Raw genomic sequence first — 17,926 nt, 5'->3', positions numbered from 1 at the left:
ACATTTTTTACTAGTTAAACTACTGTTTGGTCTTAAGAAGAATTCAGGGCATATTTTTGATTTAAGCTTTAAAGATTGTTTCCAGGCAATAGTTTCAGGAGTTCATCCAGCCTCCATGGCTCCAGAAAGTCTGAAGACCGTGACAAGCTTTGGTATTCTTATTTTATGACTGGCTTCCCTGCCTTGCCACTGAACACACATTCCCTGGGCACCCATGATGTTAGAAAGACTGCGCTGGAAAAGCACAGATGCAATTCTTGTTCTCATGAAGTCTATATCCAGCCAGGGGAAAAAGCCATGTAACAGAGGAATAACAAGGGACCAATTAAGACGTGTTGTCATAGGGCATGAGGGACATGGGAACAAAATGACCCGAGACATGTGGGTGAAATTCTCATTTATGAGGAAGCCGGGAAAGCTGGAAGAACTGTAAGAAGGGGGCGTGAGGGAGCCTGGATTTTTGGAGAAGGGCAAGTTGGGTGGTTTTGATGGAGTACTTTTGATTTAGTATCAATTTAAATTGAAATATGGCATTTCCACAAACAGATTAAATCATAATATGTGGGATTTGACTACATCTGCCCCAACAGCCTACGACATTGTAATATTTGACAATGCTGCTCCTCTATAAGTTCAATCGTTTCTAAAGCATTTCTAAATTGGAATAAAAAATACCTGAAAAGAATAATAGAGTTGCTGGTGGGGCATAAGATTTATGAAGAAACATGCACAAATATAACTATTTGAAAACTAGAAAAATGATCAGTGAATTAGAAGACAAAAGGTGGATCTATGGATACCGAAAATGGTAGCGGATTCTTAAGTCAAAGAGAAAAGTTTTTAAAAAAACATCCCTGGAGAGTCCAATAAAACTGAATTAAGGAGGCTACTAGATAAATCTTAATCAGCATGAACACTGTCTTAAATCTAAAAAAAAAAAAAAAAAAATCTAATAGGCTGTTAAAATTCTAAAGCTTTACTCCACTATCAACTGGGTATTAATGTTCCACTTTATTTTTTGGTTCCACCAAAACAAAACCAAAATATAATGAAAAACAAAAAACAAAACATATATATGCCCTGGTTTCACTACATATGGAGTTAAGGAATTAAAGTGACCACTGGGGCTTAAACCCGGGGAGGTTCTGGTTCAATGAGCTTGATAACCACCCATTAGCCATGGTCTGCAGGGCTGTGAGTTAAGGACTGAGAGCACTGTATGAGCAATCAGAGACGTGGTGGGCCAGGTTCTCCCTTCACACGCTGCACCAGTTACTCTACCCTGTGATTCTGGATTTAACCTCTCAATTTTTTCCTGCTCCAGTAAATGAGGATAATAATATATGTCCCACTCCCAGTGCTGTCTGGGAGTTAGAGTTTGTCCACGTATATTTTTTATAGTTCATTAAGTGCAAAACGATTGTAAAAGTAGTTTGAAGGAAGGTAAGCTTTTTCAGCTAAGTCAAGCAGTAAATGTTGAAAACAGTAGTTACAGAGAAATGCCTTGGTTGTATAAGTCTTTAAGTCTATCTTAAAATGGGAAAGTATGATTACTTAAAGTTGCTAGATAATTAGAGCTTAATGGCAACCCTGTTATTTTAGTAGATAAATTTTAAAAAGCCTCTTCAAATAGCTAGACTGTGAGTTTTATCACACTCTTCAATTATCCATGCCTCAGTGGTTGCCATGAATCGGAATTGACTAGATGGCAAAGGCTTTGTTTTTAGTGTATTTATGTAGGATTAATAATGAAATTGGGTACAAGCCAGGTATATATACTATATGAATTCAGCAGACTTGAATGGTATCTCATATTTGGTGGCACTTTGTTCTTTGGGGCTAGCTGGATTATAAAGGTTAAGGCTCAGTCTAGTAAACCAGGAGGCAGGACTGAGCATATAAATAGGCAGCATTCCCTGTGGGATGATTTCTGGGGCATCAAGGAGACCCTATGATCCCAGAACACACCCTCTCTGACCATCAGACATCTAAATCCCACCATTAGAATTTGATTATTTTGGCTTTAGCCAAATAGGGATTTTTCTTCTATTAAAGTATGTTAAGACTTCTTGGTCTTTTTCCAGGGTGTAGAAAGGTGCAGAAATGAAAGCTAGGGACATATTACAATTTTGTCTTTATTCAGGCTTAATCTATTCCAGAAGTGTACTGATACATCAGGAGCCATTGAGGTGATGCCATAGAATTGAGCCCCCCAGGTAGCTTTAGTCGCCAGTGTAGACACTGATCAGGTCAACAGCCATGAAAGAATCATTCACTTACATATTCCACAAATATTTATTGAGTGTCTCTGGGACCTAGTAGATGGTAGTATATTTTCCATGTAAAATTTTCATAGTCTACATATTATGACACAAGAAGAATCAGATGGTAACTGTCTTTTACAAACTCGGAAATGATATAACTATATAGTGTATCATGTACCATGTATCAGCATAACGCACATTTCTAAATTCACAGATGGCATGGGTCAGGGAGAATGATTAATCAATGGTCTCACATTGGATCCCACCTAAAACCTGTCTGGCTTGTGTGATCACTGCTCCCTTAGTAAGTCAGCTTTGGCTGACAGTGTTACTACATCATAATTCCATTTCTCTCATCACAGACCTTCCTATCCTGGGATTGTGTCCCCAAGATCCCAGGGCTTCTGGCTGAGTTTCTACCATCTCAGATGCCTAAGGGATGGAGGTTTCATGATGGTTTCATGGCAAACTTACTTTTGCCCGGCTTCTCCTTGGCCTGCACAAGGTCCATACTTATAAGCATACACCAGGCGAGGGATAAAGTCAGATGTTATAGCTATGACAAATGCGTTTGTAATAACAGAGAGGATTCCAATGCCTTCAAGAATTCCATACCAAATTCCTATTCAAAGAGAAAATGTAATGTTAGTTCCAGACATAACAACAGTAGTAAGTAACAATTGGAGTAACTAATTTTCAGTAGTGTTCTCCATAGATCCTTTCATCTCCCCAAATACAGGTAGCCTCCAACTTACAATGGGGTTCTAGTCCCATAATTCTAAGTCTGTTCTGATATAAGTCAAATGTCTCATTTTTTTTTCAGTTTTCATTATTGTTGCCTTTTATTATCACTATTTTTTTTTGTGATAAATACTATTAACAGTATTTTTATAAATCCAGTCTTTATTTGTTTTGGGGGGTTGGAAACATTTCTATAAATTTACAAATATATTTTAATATATACATAAACGAAAAACCAAACACGTTGCCATCAACTCGATCCGGACTCATAGTGACCCTGTAGGACATAGTAGAACTGACCCATAAGGTTCCAAGGAGCGGCTGGTGGATTTGAACTGCCAACCTTTTTGGTTAGCAGCCGAACGCTTAACCACTATACCACCAGGCATACACATACATAAAAAAATACTCATGTCCATAAAAAAATGGAGGACACTGACATCTAGTTAGGTGCTGTAATAACTCCACTTGTGGAAGGTTCTGGATTATCTGGATTATCCCTGGGAATGGGGATGGCACGTCTAGTCAGAAAATTAGTGAGTTGTCTGTATGGTTGTTTTATGTGTTGCAACATTGTAGGTAGCACATATTACTAATGATAAGATGTCCAAAAAAAAAAAAAAAAGATGGTCATAAGTGCGATTGATCATAACTTGAATATGTCATAGGGTAGGGATTACTTGTACTGGTATTTGCAATCAGGGGTAAGAATCTGTGCTTCCAAACACTCTGCCATTGAGCATTTCTGTGGAAATGCCAATGTTCACTACTTAATTCATTTAGGATTAGATGTAAGCGAAGGAATTCTGGTCAATGATAAGGCACTAAAACACCATCTGATAAGATGGATACAAACAATGTTAAGCATGCCACCAGACTGGAAGCTCCTTAACGGTATGCATAGGGTTCCATTCATCTTTGTGGGCCCAGCTCCTCATGCACTAACCCAGGGCAAGTGTTCATTAAAGTTACGTTTGTTTCATATGATGGTTAAAAGACCACCACGAGCCAAGAACATCCACATTCAATTCTCTTGCACACACACTGGCTGAGTGCCCACTCTGCTAAACTTTGGATGCAGAAATAAATAACTGAATAAGGACTGCACCTTATTCAACTCAGCATCATTGGTCAAAGATAAAGGCCATCTTTGTGGCTGGAAAAACTGGATATTGTTTCATGTGATCCAGGCAAACATTCAGGGAAGCATAAAACAAAGTTAACTAAATGGAAGGTCTACTTTAAAAAGGAAACAAGTGATAATAAATCAAAATTTTAGACTCTGAAGTCTTAAGACAGAAATAACAAAATTGGAAATGCATTTAAACACAAATTCTGTAGCACTGGAAATTATAAATTTCCAAACAGTCAGCTTTACTTCTTGTCTAATATTATTTAAAGCTAACATAATTATTCTTTTGCAAGAATTAGTTGAATCATCTTACATGGAAAACATAAGTTACAATCTAAAATTGGTGGCCATTTCTATTTTATCTACCAGGTGGTTAAATATTAAAAAAAAAAACTTACCAATCCAACTTACCTATATCTTTGGCCCTTGAAGCTAAAGGTCGCCTCCACTGTGTGACAAATTTGTAAGCATCAAGTCGAATTTCAATTATGTTATTCAGTAAGGCCAGAAGTGGTGCTAGGGGAAAAGCTGCCACGAAGATAGTTGTGAATCCAAACTGAAGAACTAGAGAAGAAAAAAAGGAAAGAGAATAGTATTAGTTTTTCATTACTATTTTTAAAAGAATAATAACCTATTATGTCATTGTCTTAGCCTATATTTTTCTCAGTACAGAAGCACAGGGGACACTGGAAAAAGAAGCACTCCTGGGCCTGGGAGCAATGACATCCTAGAAGCAATAAGCACACCTGGAGCCCAGGTATTGTTTTCTACATACCATTCCTCAATAAAAGGAACCAGGGCTCCTTGGAGAAATGGCTGATTCCAGGGCTATGGCAGGGAAAGTAGAAGAGGAGCCTGGAATGTCTTGTGGTACCAGAAAGCAAGGAAGTGTTAAAAAAAAAAAAAACATGGGGACATGTCAAAAGGACAAAGGACCAACCTGAAGGAGCTCACAATGGTCAAAGCAGGAATAATTTGGGCAAAAAATAAATAATGATAGTACTGAATTATAATGCAAAGAATAAAATAAATACCTGTGAGGTCTATACTAATATGAATAAATAATTGAATAAATAAATAAACAGGGGGAGGAAAGGGACAGCTTTTCCTTACAGCAGAATTCTAGTTAATAAATGTAGAAGGAATAATGAAAATAGAAAATCACCATTAGTGAATACCACATTAACAATTATTGCAGGCAAGAATCACAAAAAAAAAAAAAAAAAAAGCTAACATTAGTGGGGAAAGTATGATGAAAAAGAGGATATTTGCATATTGTCAAAGTATCTCCCTACATGATACTTAATAATTACAAAGGGAAAAATACTAACTTTATGGCGGAGAAACTTGGCAAACAACACCTTAACCAAACGATCAAAGTTAATATCACCAGTAACAAGACATACTGACATCAAGTACCACTGATGTGATGTGCTGAGGAGGCACCACCTCACTTCTGTGGCATTCCTGCCCAAACTGCATAACCTCAATCTAATCATGAGCAGACATCAGCCAAGCCCAAATGGGAGGACCTTCTACACAACTAATTACCAGCATTCTACGAAAATGTCAAGATCATGAAAAACAAAAGAAACAAAAAAGCCTAAGGAACTGGCATAGATTGGAGGAAGCTAAGGAGACATGGCAGCTAAATGTAACGTTGGATCTGGACAAGTCATGGACCAGAAAAAAGATATTAGTAGGAAAACCTGCAAAATTCAAATAAGGTCTGTAGATAGTAAATTGTACTAATGTTAATTTTCTGGTTTTGACAAGTACGTAAGATGTTAACACTAGGGGAACCAAGGTGAAGGGTACAAGGGAACTCTCTGTAATATTTTTGTAATTTTTCTGAAAGAAGAAAATTTATTTCAAAATAAAAAGTTAAACAAAACAAAAACCACGACACTATCCCTGATGCAAAATAACCTGATAGCACAGTTGAAAAAAAAAAATTTGTGGGGCATCATGGGCTCCAAAAAAAGTATCTGGTTGAATAAATGACTACATATTTTTTTTTTACTGCTTTTACTTTTTAATATTTGTTTTAGAAAGTAATGTTACCAAAACAACTTCTAACATTTACATACCATTTTCTATGTACCAGGCACTATTCTAGTTACCTCACATATATTAACTAATTAATTAACACATACACTCACAATAATCCTATGAGGTAGGCCTTATTATCACCTTCATTTTATAGGTGAGGAAACACAAGCACAAAGAGGTCAAGTGACTTTCCCAAGGCATAGAAGAAGCAATTCCAACCTGAGCAGTGTGAATCCGGCAGAGTCTATCTAAACGGCTCTGTGACACTGCCATCTCCAGGTGTCCCTTACCTTTGGTCATATTCATACTCAGTGCCTTTGCTGGGTAGCAAAGCCCATATTTTCATTATTATCTCTCTGATGAGAATGCCCAACTACCATATTTTTATGCAAATAACATACACCTACATTTGCCAATTATGCCCTCCCCCTGTGAAGTAGTTTTGTAAACACGCTGTTAATTTTTTTACAAAAAATTTTTTACAGCATTATGTAAAAAAAAAAAATTGGCATAGTGGCACTTAGGAGAATATCTCATGGAGGGTAGGGAGGGCGGGCACTGTTAGCAAACAAACATAGAAGGCAGGTGTTATTTACATAAAAAATATGATCCCATAGGGTTTCTGAGACTGTAAGGGAAGAAGACTGCCACGTCTTTCTCCTGCAAGCCACTGATGGTTTCGAAAAGCCAACTTTTCAGTTAGCAATTGATTGCTTTAACCACTGCACCACCAGGGCTCCTTAAACAAACAAAAAACAGCATATATCTTTAACACTCTCCTAAAAGAATTTTCAGTTGTCTGCTACTATGCTACAGAAACAACACTCTCCAATCCAATCTCTCAATCTTATCCTTAAGCTTGTTCCTCTTTCCATGTCCCCCCACCCCCCCCCTCCCCAGAGTCCTCTCAGACAAAAGCCAGGTCTCAGCTCAGCCTTCAGACCATTAGCCTCTAAGTCCCAACAATTACACTTCAGAAATGTGTCTCTTGTCTCTCCCTTATTTCCACTGTCTCTACTCAAGTTCGGGCTCTGATTTTCCTATCTATTTTCTCTGCCTCAAACTTTCACCCCATTCCCCTAATTGCACTGCTGGCAGTGTGCCTAAAATATTGGTGAAAGCCCATTACTTGTCACTTTGCTACTTAAAACTCTTCACTAGGTTCTCACTGCCCATAGAATAAATCCCAAATTTTTACCATTATCATTCAAGGATCTCAATAAATTGGCTCCAAGCAAACTTCCAAGCTTCATGTCCAAACATGCCCCCTACCCTAAACAGGACTCCCATATAACCCTCCCCCAGGCACCCGAGACTTCTGATTTTATAGGGATACATCATGTTGTTAGCGTTTTTGTTAATGCTATTCTCTGGTGAAATGCTATTCTTCCTTCAAGAGTAAGCTCAAATATGCCATCTTCTGGGGCCTTCCTTCATTATAATTAACTATTCTTTTTTCTGGAGCACTGATGGCTCAGTGGTTAAGAGGTCAGCTGCTAATCAAAGATAGACAGTTCGAATCCAAGAGAAGCTCCTTGGAAACCTTATGGAGGCAGTTCTACTCTGTCCTATAGGGTTGCTATGAGTTGGAATAGACTCAATGGTCATGGGTTTGGTTTGATTATTCTTTCTTCTGTAGCTCCCACAAATCTGCTTACACCTCCACCATAGAAGTTATTTTATTTTGTCTTGATGTTAGCTGGCTCTCTATTGCTCTGGGCTTCATGAAGGCAGAAATGGTGACTTCTTTTTGTTTTATTTCCTACATACTCACTACAATGGTTTTGTGCATGGGAAGTACTAAATAATGCTTAAAAAAAAAAATTTTGTACCAAATTATGCTTGTTCAGTGACTTACACGTAATTAAAGGTCAGGGAACCAAAGAAACCTATCAAGTGGAAATAAAATTGGCAGAGATAATTCTTATAATCACTAAGAGTACTGGATGTTGCAGATAGAAAAAAATGACTCACTAAAGAGCAGTTCTCTAAGATTGAGTTTATAATGAAAGTAACTACAAGTTTAAAGCAAAAAGAAAACTGGTTTAGTTCATTGGTAGTTTTTGTTAATCTGACACTTTTCTTTGGGTTTAACAAATTTAGTTAACTAAATAAATATTATGATCATTTAATCAAATCCAACAATTATTTTCACACAACACAGATGTGGCCTATGGATACTGGTCTTGAAAAGACTATAAGGTCCATTAGCTGCTGGCTGCTGAGTGGGGCTCAGGGAAGAGACCTGATGTGGCCCAGAGGTAGTTGAGTTTTTTTTTTTTTTTTAATTCTTTTGAAAAAAAAATTATGTATAGAAAAATCAAAGTACATTATCTAACAAATTTCCATGTACCTACCATTTAATATTAACTTTGGGTAACATTTTGTCACACCTACTTTATACCTTTAAAAAAATGAAATATACAGATAAAACTGAACTTTTTATTCTTCTCTTGACTGGTCTCCTCTCCCTTCACAGACAGAAGCAACCACTGACATGAATTTGGCATGTATCCTTTCTGTTCATTTATTTATATTTTTATAAATGTATACATGTATATAGATAGATCAATAAATTATACACATCCTATATACCACATAAACAATTTTTTGTGTCTTTAAAGTTTAGGTAAAGGGTGTCTTTCTCTACATCTTTTTGTCCTTTTCATTTCACATGATGTTTCTGAGATCTTCTCAACCTGATATTTACTGGGGTAGTAACTGAAGCCCTGGTGGCACAGTGGTTAAGAGCTTGGCTGCTGGCAGTTTGAATCCACAAGCTGCTTGCTCCTTGTAAACCTTATGGGGCAGTTCTACACTTTCCTATAGGGTTGCTATGAGTCAGAACTGACTTGATGGCAATGGGTTTATTTTTTTGAACTGCCTTATATTCTAATACATGAATATACCTCATTTTTATTTATCCATTCTCAGACATCATTTTTCCAAATATTGCTTTTATTTCTCATTCTCTCTACTCTCCTTCTGGGACTCCTATTACATGTATTTTAGACCATTTCACTGTTTCCCAAATTTTTCTTTTCTATTCTTTTCTGTCTCTGTGCTTCAGTTTAGATTTTTTTATTGACTTGTCTTCAAGTTCACCAGTCCTGTCTTCCACTGTATTAACTTTCTATTAAACACATCAAGTGAGTTCTTAACTTCAGATGTTGTATCTTGCAATTCTAGAAATAACATTTACAGATTTTAGCCCTCTTTTGAAATTATCCACTTTCAATCATTTTGTTGATATTTTATTCTATTTTAACATGTTAATCACAGTTATTTGAAAGTCCTTGTGTGCTAACTCCAATATCTGGATCATCTGTGGGTCTCCTTTTTATTCCTGATTATTAGTCACATTTTCCTGCCTCTCTGCATGCTTAGTAATTTTTTATTGCACGCTAGACATGTAGAGGCTGTAGATCAAGGACCAGCAAACAACAGCCTGCAGACCAAACCTGGCCAGACACCAGTTTTTTTTATAGCTCGTGAGCCAAAAATTGTTTTTACAGTTTAAATGGTTATATAAGTACCTACATAACAGCCCTAATTTTGCCTCTTTGCCCACAAAGCCTAAATTATTTAATATCTAGTCCTTTAAGAAAAGGAAACCCTGGTGGTATAGTGGTTAAGTGCTACGCCTGCTAACCAAGAGCTTGGCAGTTCGAATCCACCAGGCACTCCTTGGAAACTCTATGGGGGCAGTTCTACTCTGTCGTATAGGGTCGCTAAGAGTTGGAATAGACTCGATGGCAGTGAGTTTGGTTTTTTGGTTTTTTCTAAGAAAAAGTCTGTTGATATCTGCTCTCAATGATGTTCTGCTTTCTACTAGAAAAGGTTCCCTCATTCTGCTGAAAGGCAGATAGGGGAAGAGATGATCACATCAAACTTATCAGGGATTAAAATAGGATGGTGCTGGGTTGCAGTTTTTGTAAAGTTAGTCCACCTCTGATGTGTTGTTCCTTGGCTATCACCTTCCTGGGCTTTGATTGAGAACCTGGTGCATCTCTATCTTCTTAGACTTGAAGGACTATAAGAAACTTAGTTCTGTCCTTTGGAAGGTTTTAAGGTGAAAGCTTTAGCCATCTATACATTACATCTTCAAAATATTTTATTATTAGAGATAAAGAATAACTTTACGTGTATTGTAAATAGCCCACAATGATAAAAGGATCAGTTCACAGTAAGCTAGAATAATCCTAAAACGTATGCATGTAATAATACAGCTTTTAAATATATAAAGCAAAAGTTGACAGAACAAAAAGGAGATTAAAAGAAATACACAATCATAGTTGGAGACTTTAATACACCATTCTCAGTAACTAGTAGATAAAATAGAAAAAAATTTAATAGGAACATAGAAGATTTGAAGAACATAATTAGCAAAACTTACCTGACGTATATGGAACGTTTTGCCCAACAACTGCAGAACACACTTAAAACATTTATCAAAATAGGTAACGTGTAAACAAACAAAATAGGCAATGTGCAGAATCATAAAGAAAATCTCAACAAATACCAAAGGACTGAAATAACAGAGAATATTCTTTCACTGCAGTGGAATTAAATTAGAAATCAGTGACAGAGCAATAACTAGAAAATTCCTAAATGTTTTGATATTTAGCAACACATTCCTAATAGCACATGGATGAAAGAATACATTACAATGGAAATTGAAAAATGTCTTCATAATGAAAATAGCCCATTAAAAAAACCCATTGCTGTCAAGTCGATTCTGACTCATAGTGACCCTATAGGACAGAGTAGAACTGCCTCACAGGGTTTCAAAGGAGTGCCTGGTGAATTCAAACTGCTGACCTTTTGGTTAGCAGCCGAACTCTTAACTACGGTACCAGGGTTTCCATAATGAAAATACAACATACCAAAACTTGTGGGATGCAACTAAAGCAGTGTTCATAGAGAAAATTACAGCTCTTTAAAATGTCTATGTTAAAAAAGAAGACAAGTTGAAAATCAGTGATCTAAGCGTCATCTTAGGATATTGGGGAAAGAAGAGCAAATTAACCCCAAAGAAAGTACAAGGAAGGAAATAATAAGCATGAGAGCTGACACGGGTAAAATAGAAAGCAAGTGCATAATAGAGACTAATCAATAAGGTCCAAAGTTGGTTTTTAAAAAGATTAGTAAACTCCTAGCAAGAATAATAAAGAAAAAAGAGAAAACATAAAATATTAAATTAGAAATAAAAAAAGAGCTATCACTATAGACCTTAATATACAAATTAATGAGAGGCTATTACAGACAATTTTATGCCACAAAATTTGAAAATTTAGATGAACAGGTTCTTTGAAAAAACACAACAAAAAAAAAAGTAGAAAATCTGAATAGTCCTTTTCCCTAAACCCTTGAGTTGATTCCAAGTCATAGCAACCCTATAGGACAGAGTAGAACTACCCAATGGGGTTTCCTGAAATGGAATCTACTCCTGGTGAAGATGCTGTGACGACAAAGGATTTAGAATATTACATAAACTTAGCTGATAAAGCAATGGCAGGGTTTGAGAGAACTGAATCCCATTTTGAAAAATTCTACTCTGGATAAAATGCTGTAAAACAGCATTGCATGCTACAGAGAAATCTTTTGTGAAAGGAAAAGTCAATTGGTGCAGCAAACTTCAAATAGTCTTACTTGCCACAGCCATCCCAGCCTTCAGCAACCACCACCCTGATCAGTCAGCAGCCATCAACATCCAGGGAAGACCCTCCACCAGCAAAAAGACTATGACTTGCTAAAGGCTCAGATGACAGCATTTTTTAGCAATAAAGTATTTTTTAAATTAAGGTATGTACATTTTTTTAGACATAATGCTATAGCATACTTAATAGACTACAGTAGAGTATAAATATAACTTTTATATGCACAGGGAAACAAAAAAATGTGTGTGACTCGCTTTATTGCAATATTTGCTTTATTGCAGTGGTCTGGAACCAAATCTGCCAAATCTCGGAGGTATACCTGTAATGCTAGCTTTACGTTTTCCTTTCCAATAATTATATCTTTTTATTGTTTTTGCCTAATTGCACTAAGACCTTCCGTATAATATTGAATAGAATTGATTATGTTGGAGTAGATTTCATTTCAAGAAATTGCTTTCTTTGCTCATCCAGAAGAAGCAACTCCTCATCCGTTAAAGTTTTATCACAAGAATGCAGTAATTCAGTCACATCTTCAGGCTCCACTTCTAATTCTAGTTCTCTTGCTATTTCCACCACATGTGCAGTTATCTCCTCCACAGAAGTCTTAAACCCTTCAATATCATCCATAAGGGTTGGAATCAACTTCATCCAAACTCCTGTTAATGTTGGTATTTTTACCTCTTCCCATGAATCAATCATCAATGTTCTTAATGGCATCAAGAATGATGAATCCTTTCCAGGTTTTCAATTTACTTTGCCCAGATCCATCAGAGGAATCACTACCTATGGCAGCTATACCCTTATGAAATGTATTTCTTAAATGATGACTTGAAAGTCAAAATTCCTCCTTGATCCATGGGCTGCAGAATGGATGTTGTGTTAGCAGACATGAAAACAACATTACTTTCCTTGTGCATCTCCATCAGAGCTCTTGGGTGGCCAGGCCCATTGTCAATGAACAGTAATATTTTGAAAGGAATCTTTTTCTCTGAGCAACAGGTCTCAACAATGGGCTTAAAATATTTAGTAAGCCATGTTATAAACAGGTGTGTTATCATCTAGGCTTTGTTGTTCCATTTATAGAGCACAGGCAGAGTAGATTTAGCATAATTCTTAAGGGTCCTAGGATGTTCTGAGTGGTAAATGAGCACTGGCTTCAACTTAAAGTCACTGGCTGCATTAGCCCCTCCTTAACATGAGAGTTAGCATGTCCTTTGAAGATTTGAGGCCAGGCATTGACTTCTCCTCTCTAGCTATGACAATCGTACATGACATCTTCTTCCAATATAAGGCTGTTTCGTCTACATTCGACATCTGTTGTTTAGCGTAGCCACCTTCATCAATTACCTAGATCTTCTGGAAAACTTGCTGCAGCTTCTACATCAGCATTGTTGCTTTGCCTTGCATTTTTATGTAATATAGGTAGTTTCTTTCCTTAAACCTCATGAACTAACCTCTGCTAGCTTTAAACTTTCTTCTGCAGCTTCCTCACCTCTCCCACCCCTCAAAGAATTGAAGAGAGTTCAGGCCTTGCTCTGGGTTAGCCTTTCGATTAAGAGATTGTTGTGGCTGATTTGATCTTCTATCCAGACCACTAAAACTTTCTCCACATCAGCAATATGGCTGTTTTTCTTTCTTATTATTCGTGTGTTCACTGGCGTCATGGATTAAATTGTGTCCCCCCAAAATATGTGTCAACTTGGCTAGGCCATGATTCCCAGTATTGTGTGGATGTCCTCCATTTTGCCATTTTCCTATATGGTATAAATCATACTCTGTCTGTGGTTAAAGAGGATTAGGGTGCGACTTAACACACTTACTAAGGTCACATCCCTGACTCAATGTAAAGGGAGTTTTTCTGGGATGTGGCCTGCACCACCTTTTATCTTCTTGTTGTTGTTAGGTGCTGTTGAGTCGGTTCTGACTCATAGCGACCCTATGCACAACAGAATGAAACATTGCCCGGTCCTGCACCATCCTCACAATCGGTGTTATGCTTGAGCTCATTGTTGCAGCCACTGTGTCAATCCACCTTGTTGAGGGTCTTCCTCTTTTCCGCTGACCCTGTACTCTACCAGGCATGATGTCCTTCTCCAGAGACTCATCCCTCCTGACAACATGTCCAAAGTACGTAAGACGCAGTTTCGCCATCCTTGCCTCTAAGGAGCATTCTGCCCGCACTTCTCCCAGACAGATTTGCTCGTTCTTTTGGCAGTCCATGGTATATTCAATATTCTTTGTCAACACCACAATTCAAAGGCGTCAACTCTTCTTCAGTCTTCCTTATTCATTGTCCAGCTTTCACATGCATGTGATGTGATTGAAAATACCATGGCTTGGGTCAGGTGCACCTTAGTCTTCAGGGTGGCATCTTTGCTCTTCAACACTTTGAAGAGGTCCTTTGCAGCAGATTTGCCCAATGCAATGCATCTTTTGATTTCTTGACTGCTCCTTCCATGGGTGTTGATTGTGGATCCAAGTAAAATGAAATCCTTGACAACTTCAATCTTTTCTCCATTTATCATGATGGTGCTCATTGGTCCAGTTGTGAGGATTTTTGTTTTCATTATATTGAGGTGTAATCCATACTGAAGGCTGTGGTCTTTGATCTTCATTAGTAAGTGCTTCAAGTCCTCTTCATTTTCAGCAAGCAAGGTTGTGTCATCTGCATAACGCAGGTTGTTAACAAGTCTTACTCCAATCCTGATGCCCTGTTCTTCATATAGCCCAGCTTCTTGGATTATTTGTTCAGCATACAGATTAAATTAAAAAAACAAAATAGGTATGGTGAAAGAATACAACCCTGACGCACACCTTTCCTGACTTTAAACCAATCAGTACCCTCTTGTTCTGTCCGAACAACTGCCTCTTGATCTGTGTAAAGGTTCCTCATGAGCACAATTAAGTGTTCTGGAGTTCCCATTCTTCGCAGTGTTATCCATAGTTTGTTATGATCCACACAGTCGAATGCCTTTGCATAGTCAATAAAACACAGGTAAATATCCTTCTGGTATTCTCTGCTTTGAGCCAGGATCCATCTGACATCAGCAATGATATCCCTGGTTCCATATCCTCTTCTGAAACCGGCCTGAATTTCTGGCAGTTCCCTGTCGATATACTGCTGCAGCCATTTTTGAATGATCTTCAGCAAAATTTTGCTTGTGTGTGATATTAATGATATTGTTCTATAATTTCCACATTCAGTTGGATCACGACTCAAAATGAGAAGAAACAGCTGCAAACATCCATTAATAATCAGAACCTGGAATGTATGATGTATGAATCTAGGAAAATTGGAAGTTGTCGAAAATGAAATGGAACGCATAAACATTGATATCCTAGGCATTAGTGAGCTGAAATGGACTGGCATTGGCCATTTTGAATCAGACAATCATATAGTCTACTATGCTGGAATGACAACTCGAAGAGGAATCGTGTTGCATTCATCGTCAAAAAGAGCGTTTCAAGATCTATGCTGAAGTACAATGCTGTCGGTGATAGGATGATATCCATATGCCTACAAGGAAGACCAGTTAATACGACTATTATTCAAATTTACGCACCAACCACTAGGGCCAAAGATGAAGAAATAGAAGATTTTTATCAGCTGCTGCAGTCTGAAGTTGACCAAACATGCAATCAAAATGGATTGATAATTACTGATGATTGGAATGTGAAAGTAGGAAATAAAGAAGAAGGATCAGTAGTTGGAAAATATGGCCTTGGTGATAGAAAAAATGCCGGAGACCAAATGATAAAATTTTGCAAGACCAACAACTTCTTCATTGCAAATACCTTCTTTCACCAACATAAACGGTGACTATACACATGGACCTCGCCAGATGGAACACACAGAAATCAAATTGACTACATCTGTGGAAAGAGACGATGGAAAAGCTCAATATCATCTGTCAGAACAAGGCCAGGGGCCAGCTGTGGGACAGACCATCAATTGCTCATATGCAAGTTCAAGCTGAAACTGCAGAAAATCAGAGCAAGTCCATGAGAGCCAAAATATGACCTTGATTATATCCCACCTGAATTTAGACAGCATCTGAAGAACAGGTTTGACACACTGAACACTAGTGACTGAAGACCAGACAAGTTGTGGAATGCCATCAAGGATATCATCCATGAAGAAAGCAAGAGGTCACTGAAAAGACAGGAAAGAAAGAAAAGACCAAGATGGATGTCAGAGAAGACTTTGAAACTTGCTCTTGAGCATCGAGCAGCTAAAGCAAAAGGAAGAATTGATGAAGTAAAAGAACTGAACAGAAGATTTCAAAGGGCTTTTCGAGAAGACAAAGTATTATAATGACATGTGCAAAGAGCTGGAGATGGAAAACCAAAAGGGAAGAACGTGCTTGGCATTTCTAAAGCTGAAAGAACTGAAGAAAAAATTCAAGCCTCAAGTTGCAATAGAGAAGGATTCCAAGGAGAAAATATTAAACAATGCAGGAAGCATCAAAAGAAGATGGAAGGAATACACAGAGTCATTATACCAAAAAGAATAAGTCGATATTTAAACATTTCAAGAGGTGGCATATGATCAGGAACTGATGGTACTGAAGGAAGAAGTCCAAGCTGCTCTGAAGGACTGGCAAAAAACAAGGCTCCAGGAATTGATGGAATATCAATTGAGATGTTTCAACAAACAGATCCAGCGCTGGAGGTGCTCACTCATCTATGCCAAGAAATATGGAAGACAGCTTCCTGGCCAACTGACTGGAAAACCAAAAAAAAAAAAAACAAACAAACCCAGTGCCATCAAGTCGATTCCGACTCATAGCGATCCTACAGGACAGAGTAGAACTGCCCCATAGAGTTTCCAAGGAGCACCTGGTGGACTGGAACTGCGGATCCTTTGATTAGCAGCCGTAGCACTTAACCACTACACCACCAGGGTTTCCAACTGACTGGAAGAGATCCATATTCCTTTTATCTTACAAGAGATAAAAGGAAAGGGAAGCAAGCAGAGAGTTGAGGACCTCATACCACCAAGAAAGCAGTGCTGGGAGCAGAGTGTGCCTTTTGGACCCAGATTCCTACATGGAGAAACTCCTAGTACAGGGGAAGATTGATGAGAAGGGCCTTCCTCCAGAGCCAAAAGAGAGAGAAAGCCTTCCCCTGGAGCTGACACCCTGAATTTGACTTCTAGCCTACTAGACTGTGAGAAAATAAATTTCCCTTGGTTAAAGGCATCTACTTGTGGTATTTCTGTTATAGCAGCACTAGATGACCAAGACAACGGGAGTAATATTTTTAATTTCCTTCAAGAACTTTTCCTTTGCATTCACAACGTGGCTGTTTGACACAAGAGGCCTAGGTTTTGGCCTATCTTGGCTTTTGACATGCCTTTGTGACTAACTTCAATCATTTCTAGCTTTTGATTTAAAGTGAGAGATGTGCAACTCTTCCTTTCACCTGAATACTTACAGGCCATTGAATAGTTATTAATTGGTCTAATTTCAATATTGTCGTGTCTCAGAGAATAGGGAGGCCCGCAGACAGGGAGAGAGAAGGGGGGAAGGCCAGTTGGTGGTGCAGTCAGAACATATACAAAACTTATCAATTAAGTTTGCCATTGTACATGGGTGTGGTTTGTGGCACCCCAAAACAATTACAATAGTAACATCAAAGACCACTGATCACAATCACCATAACAGATATGATAATAATGAAAAAGTTGGAAATAATGTGAGAATTACCAAAATGAGACACAGAGACATGAAGTGAGCACATGCTTTTGGAAAAATTGTGCCAACAGACTTGCCCGATACAGAGTTGCCAAAACCTTCAAATTGTAGAAAACACAGTATCTGTGAAGTACAATAAAGCAAAGTGCAATAAAACAAGGTATGTCTGTATTTGAAGATGACATGCTTATGTATATAGAAAATGTAAAAAAAACCCTATAATTATAAATGACAAGACTTTAGCAAGTTTATGTGATATGAAGCCAACAAACAAAATCAATTTTATGTCTATACACTAGCAACAAAACATTAGAAGATAAAATTATAAAAACAACATCATTTACAATAGCACTGAAATACATAAAATGCCTAGGAATAAGC

The 17,926-nt window shown here is 37.7% G+C and overlaps 1 protein-coding gene across 1 annotated transcript in view; it reads right to left on the bottom strand.

Moving 5' to 3' along the window:
- Positions 1 to 17,926, bottom strand: part of ANO4 (anoctamin 4) — a 453,262-nt gene that overhangs the window by 18,569 nt on the left and 416,767 nt on the right. Inside the window, exons 23-24 of the mRNA XM_049884167.1 lie at positions 4,549 to 4,701; positions 2,739 to 2,886 (exon numbers count right to left, since the gene is read on the bottom strand). Of these exons, the coding sequence (XP_049740124.1) occupies positions 2,739 to 2,886; positions 4,549 to 4,701 (301 nt within the window). The remainder of the gene's footprint in view (positions 1 to 2,738; positions 2,887 to 4,548; positions 4,702 to 17,926) is intronic.

This window comes from Elephas maximus, chromosome 4, assembly GCF_024166365.1.
Source record: "Elephas maximus indicus isolate mEleMax1 chromosome 4, mEleMax1 primary haplotype, whole genome shotgun sequence".
Lineage (NCBI taxonomy): Eukaryota > Metazoa > Chordata > Mammalia > Proboscidea > Elephantidae > Elephas > Elephas maximus.
The sequence above is the reverse complement of the archived record's forward strand: the minus strand, read 5'-3'. Positions and strand labels throughout refer to the sequence as shown.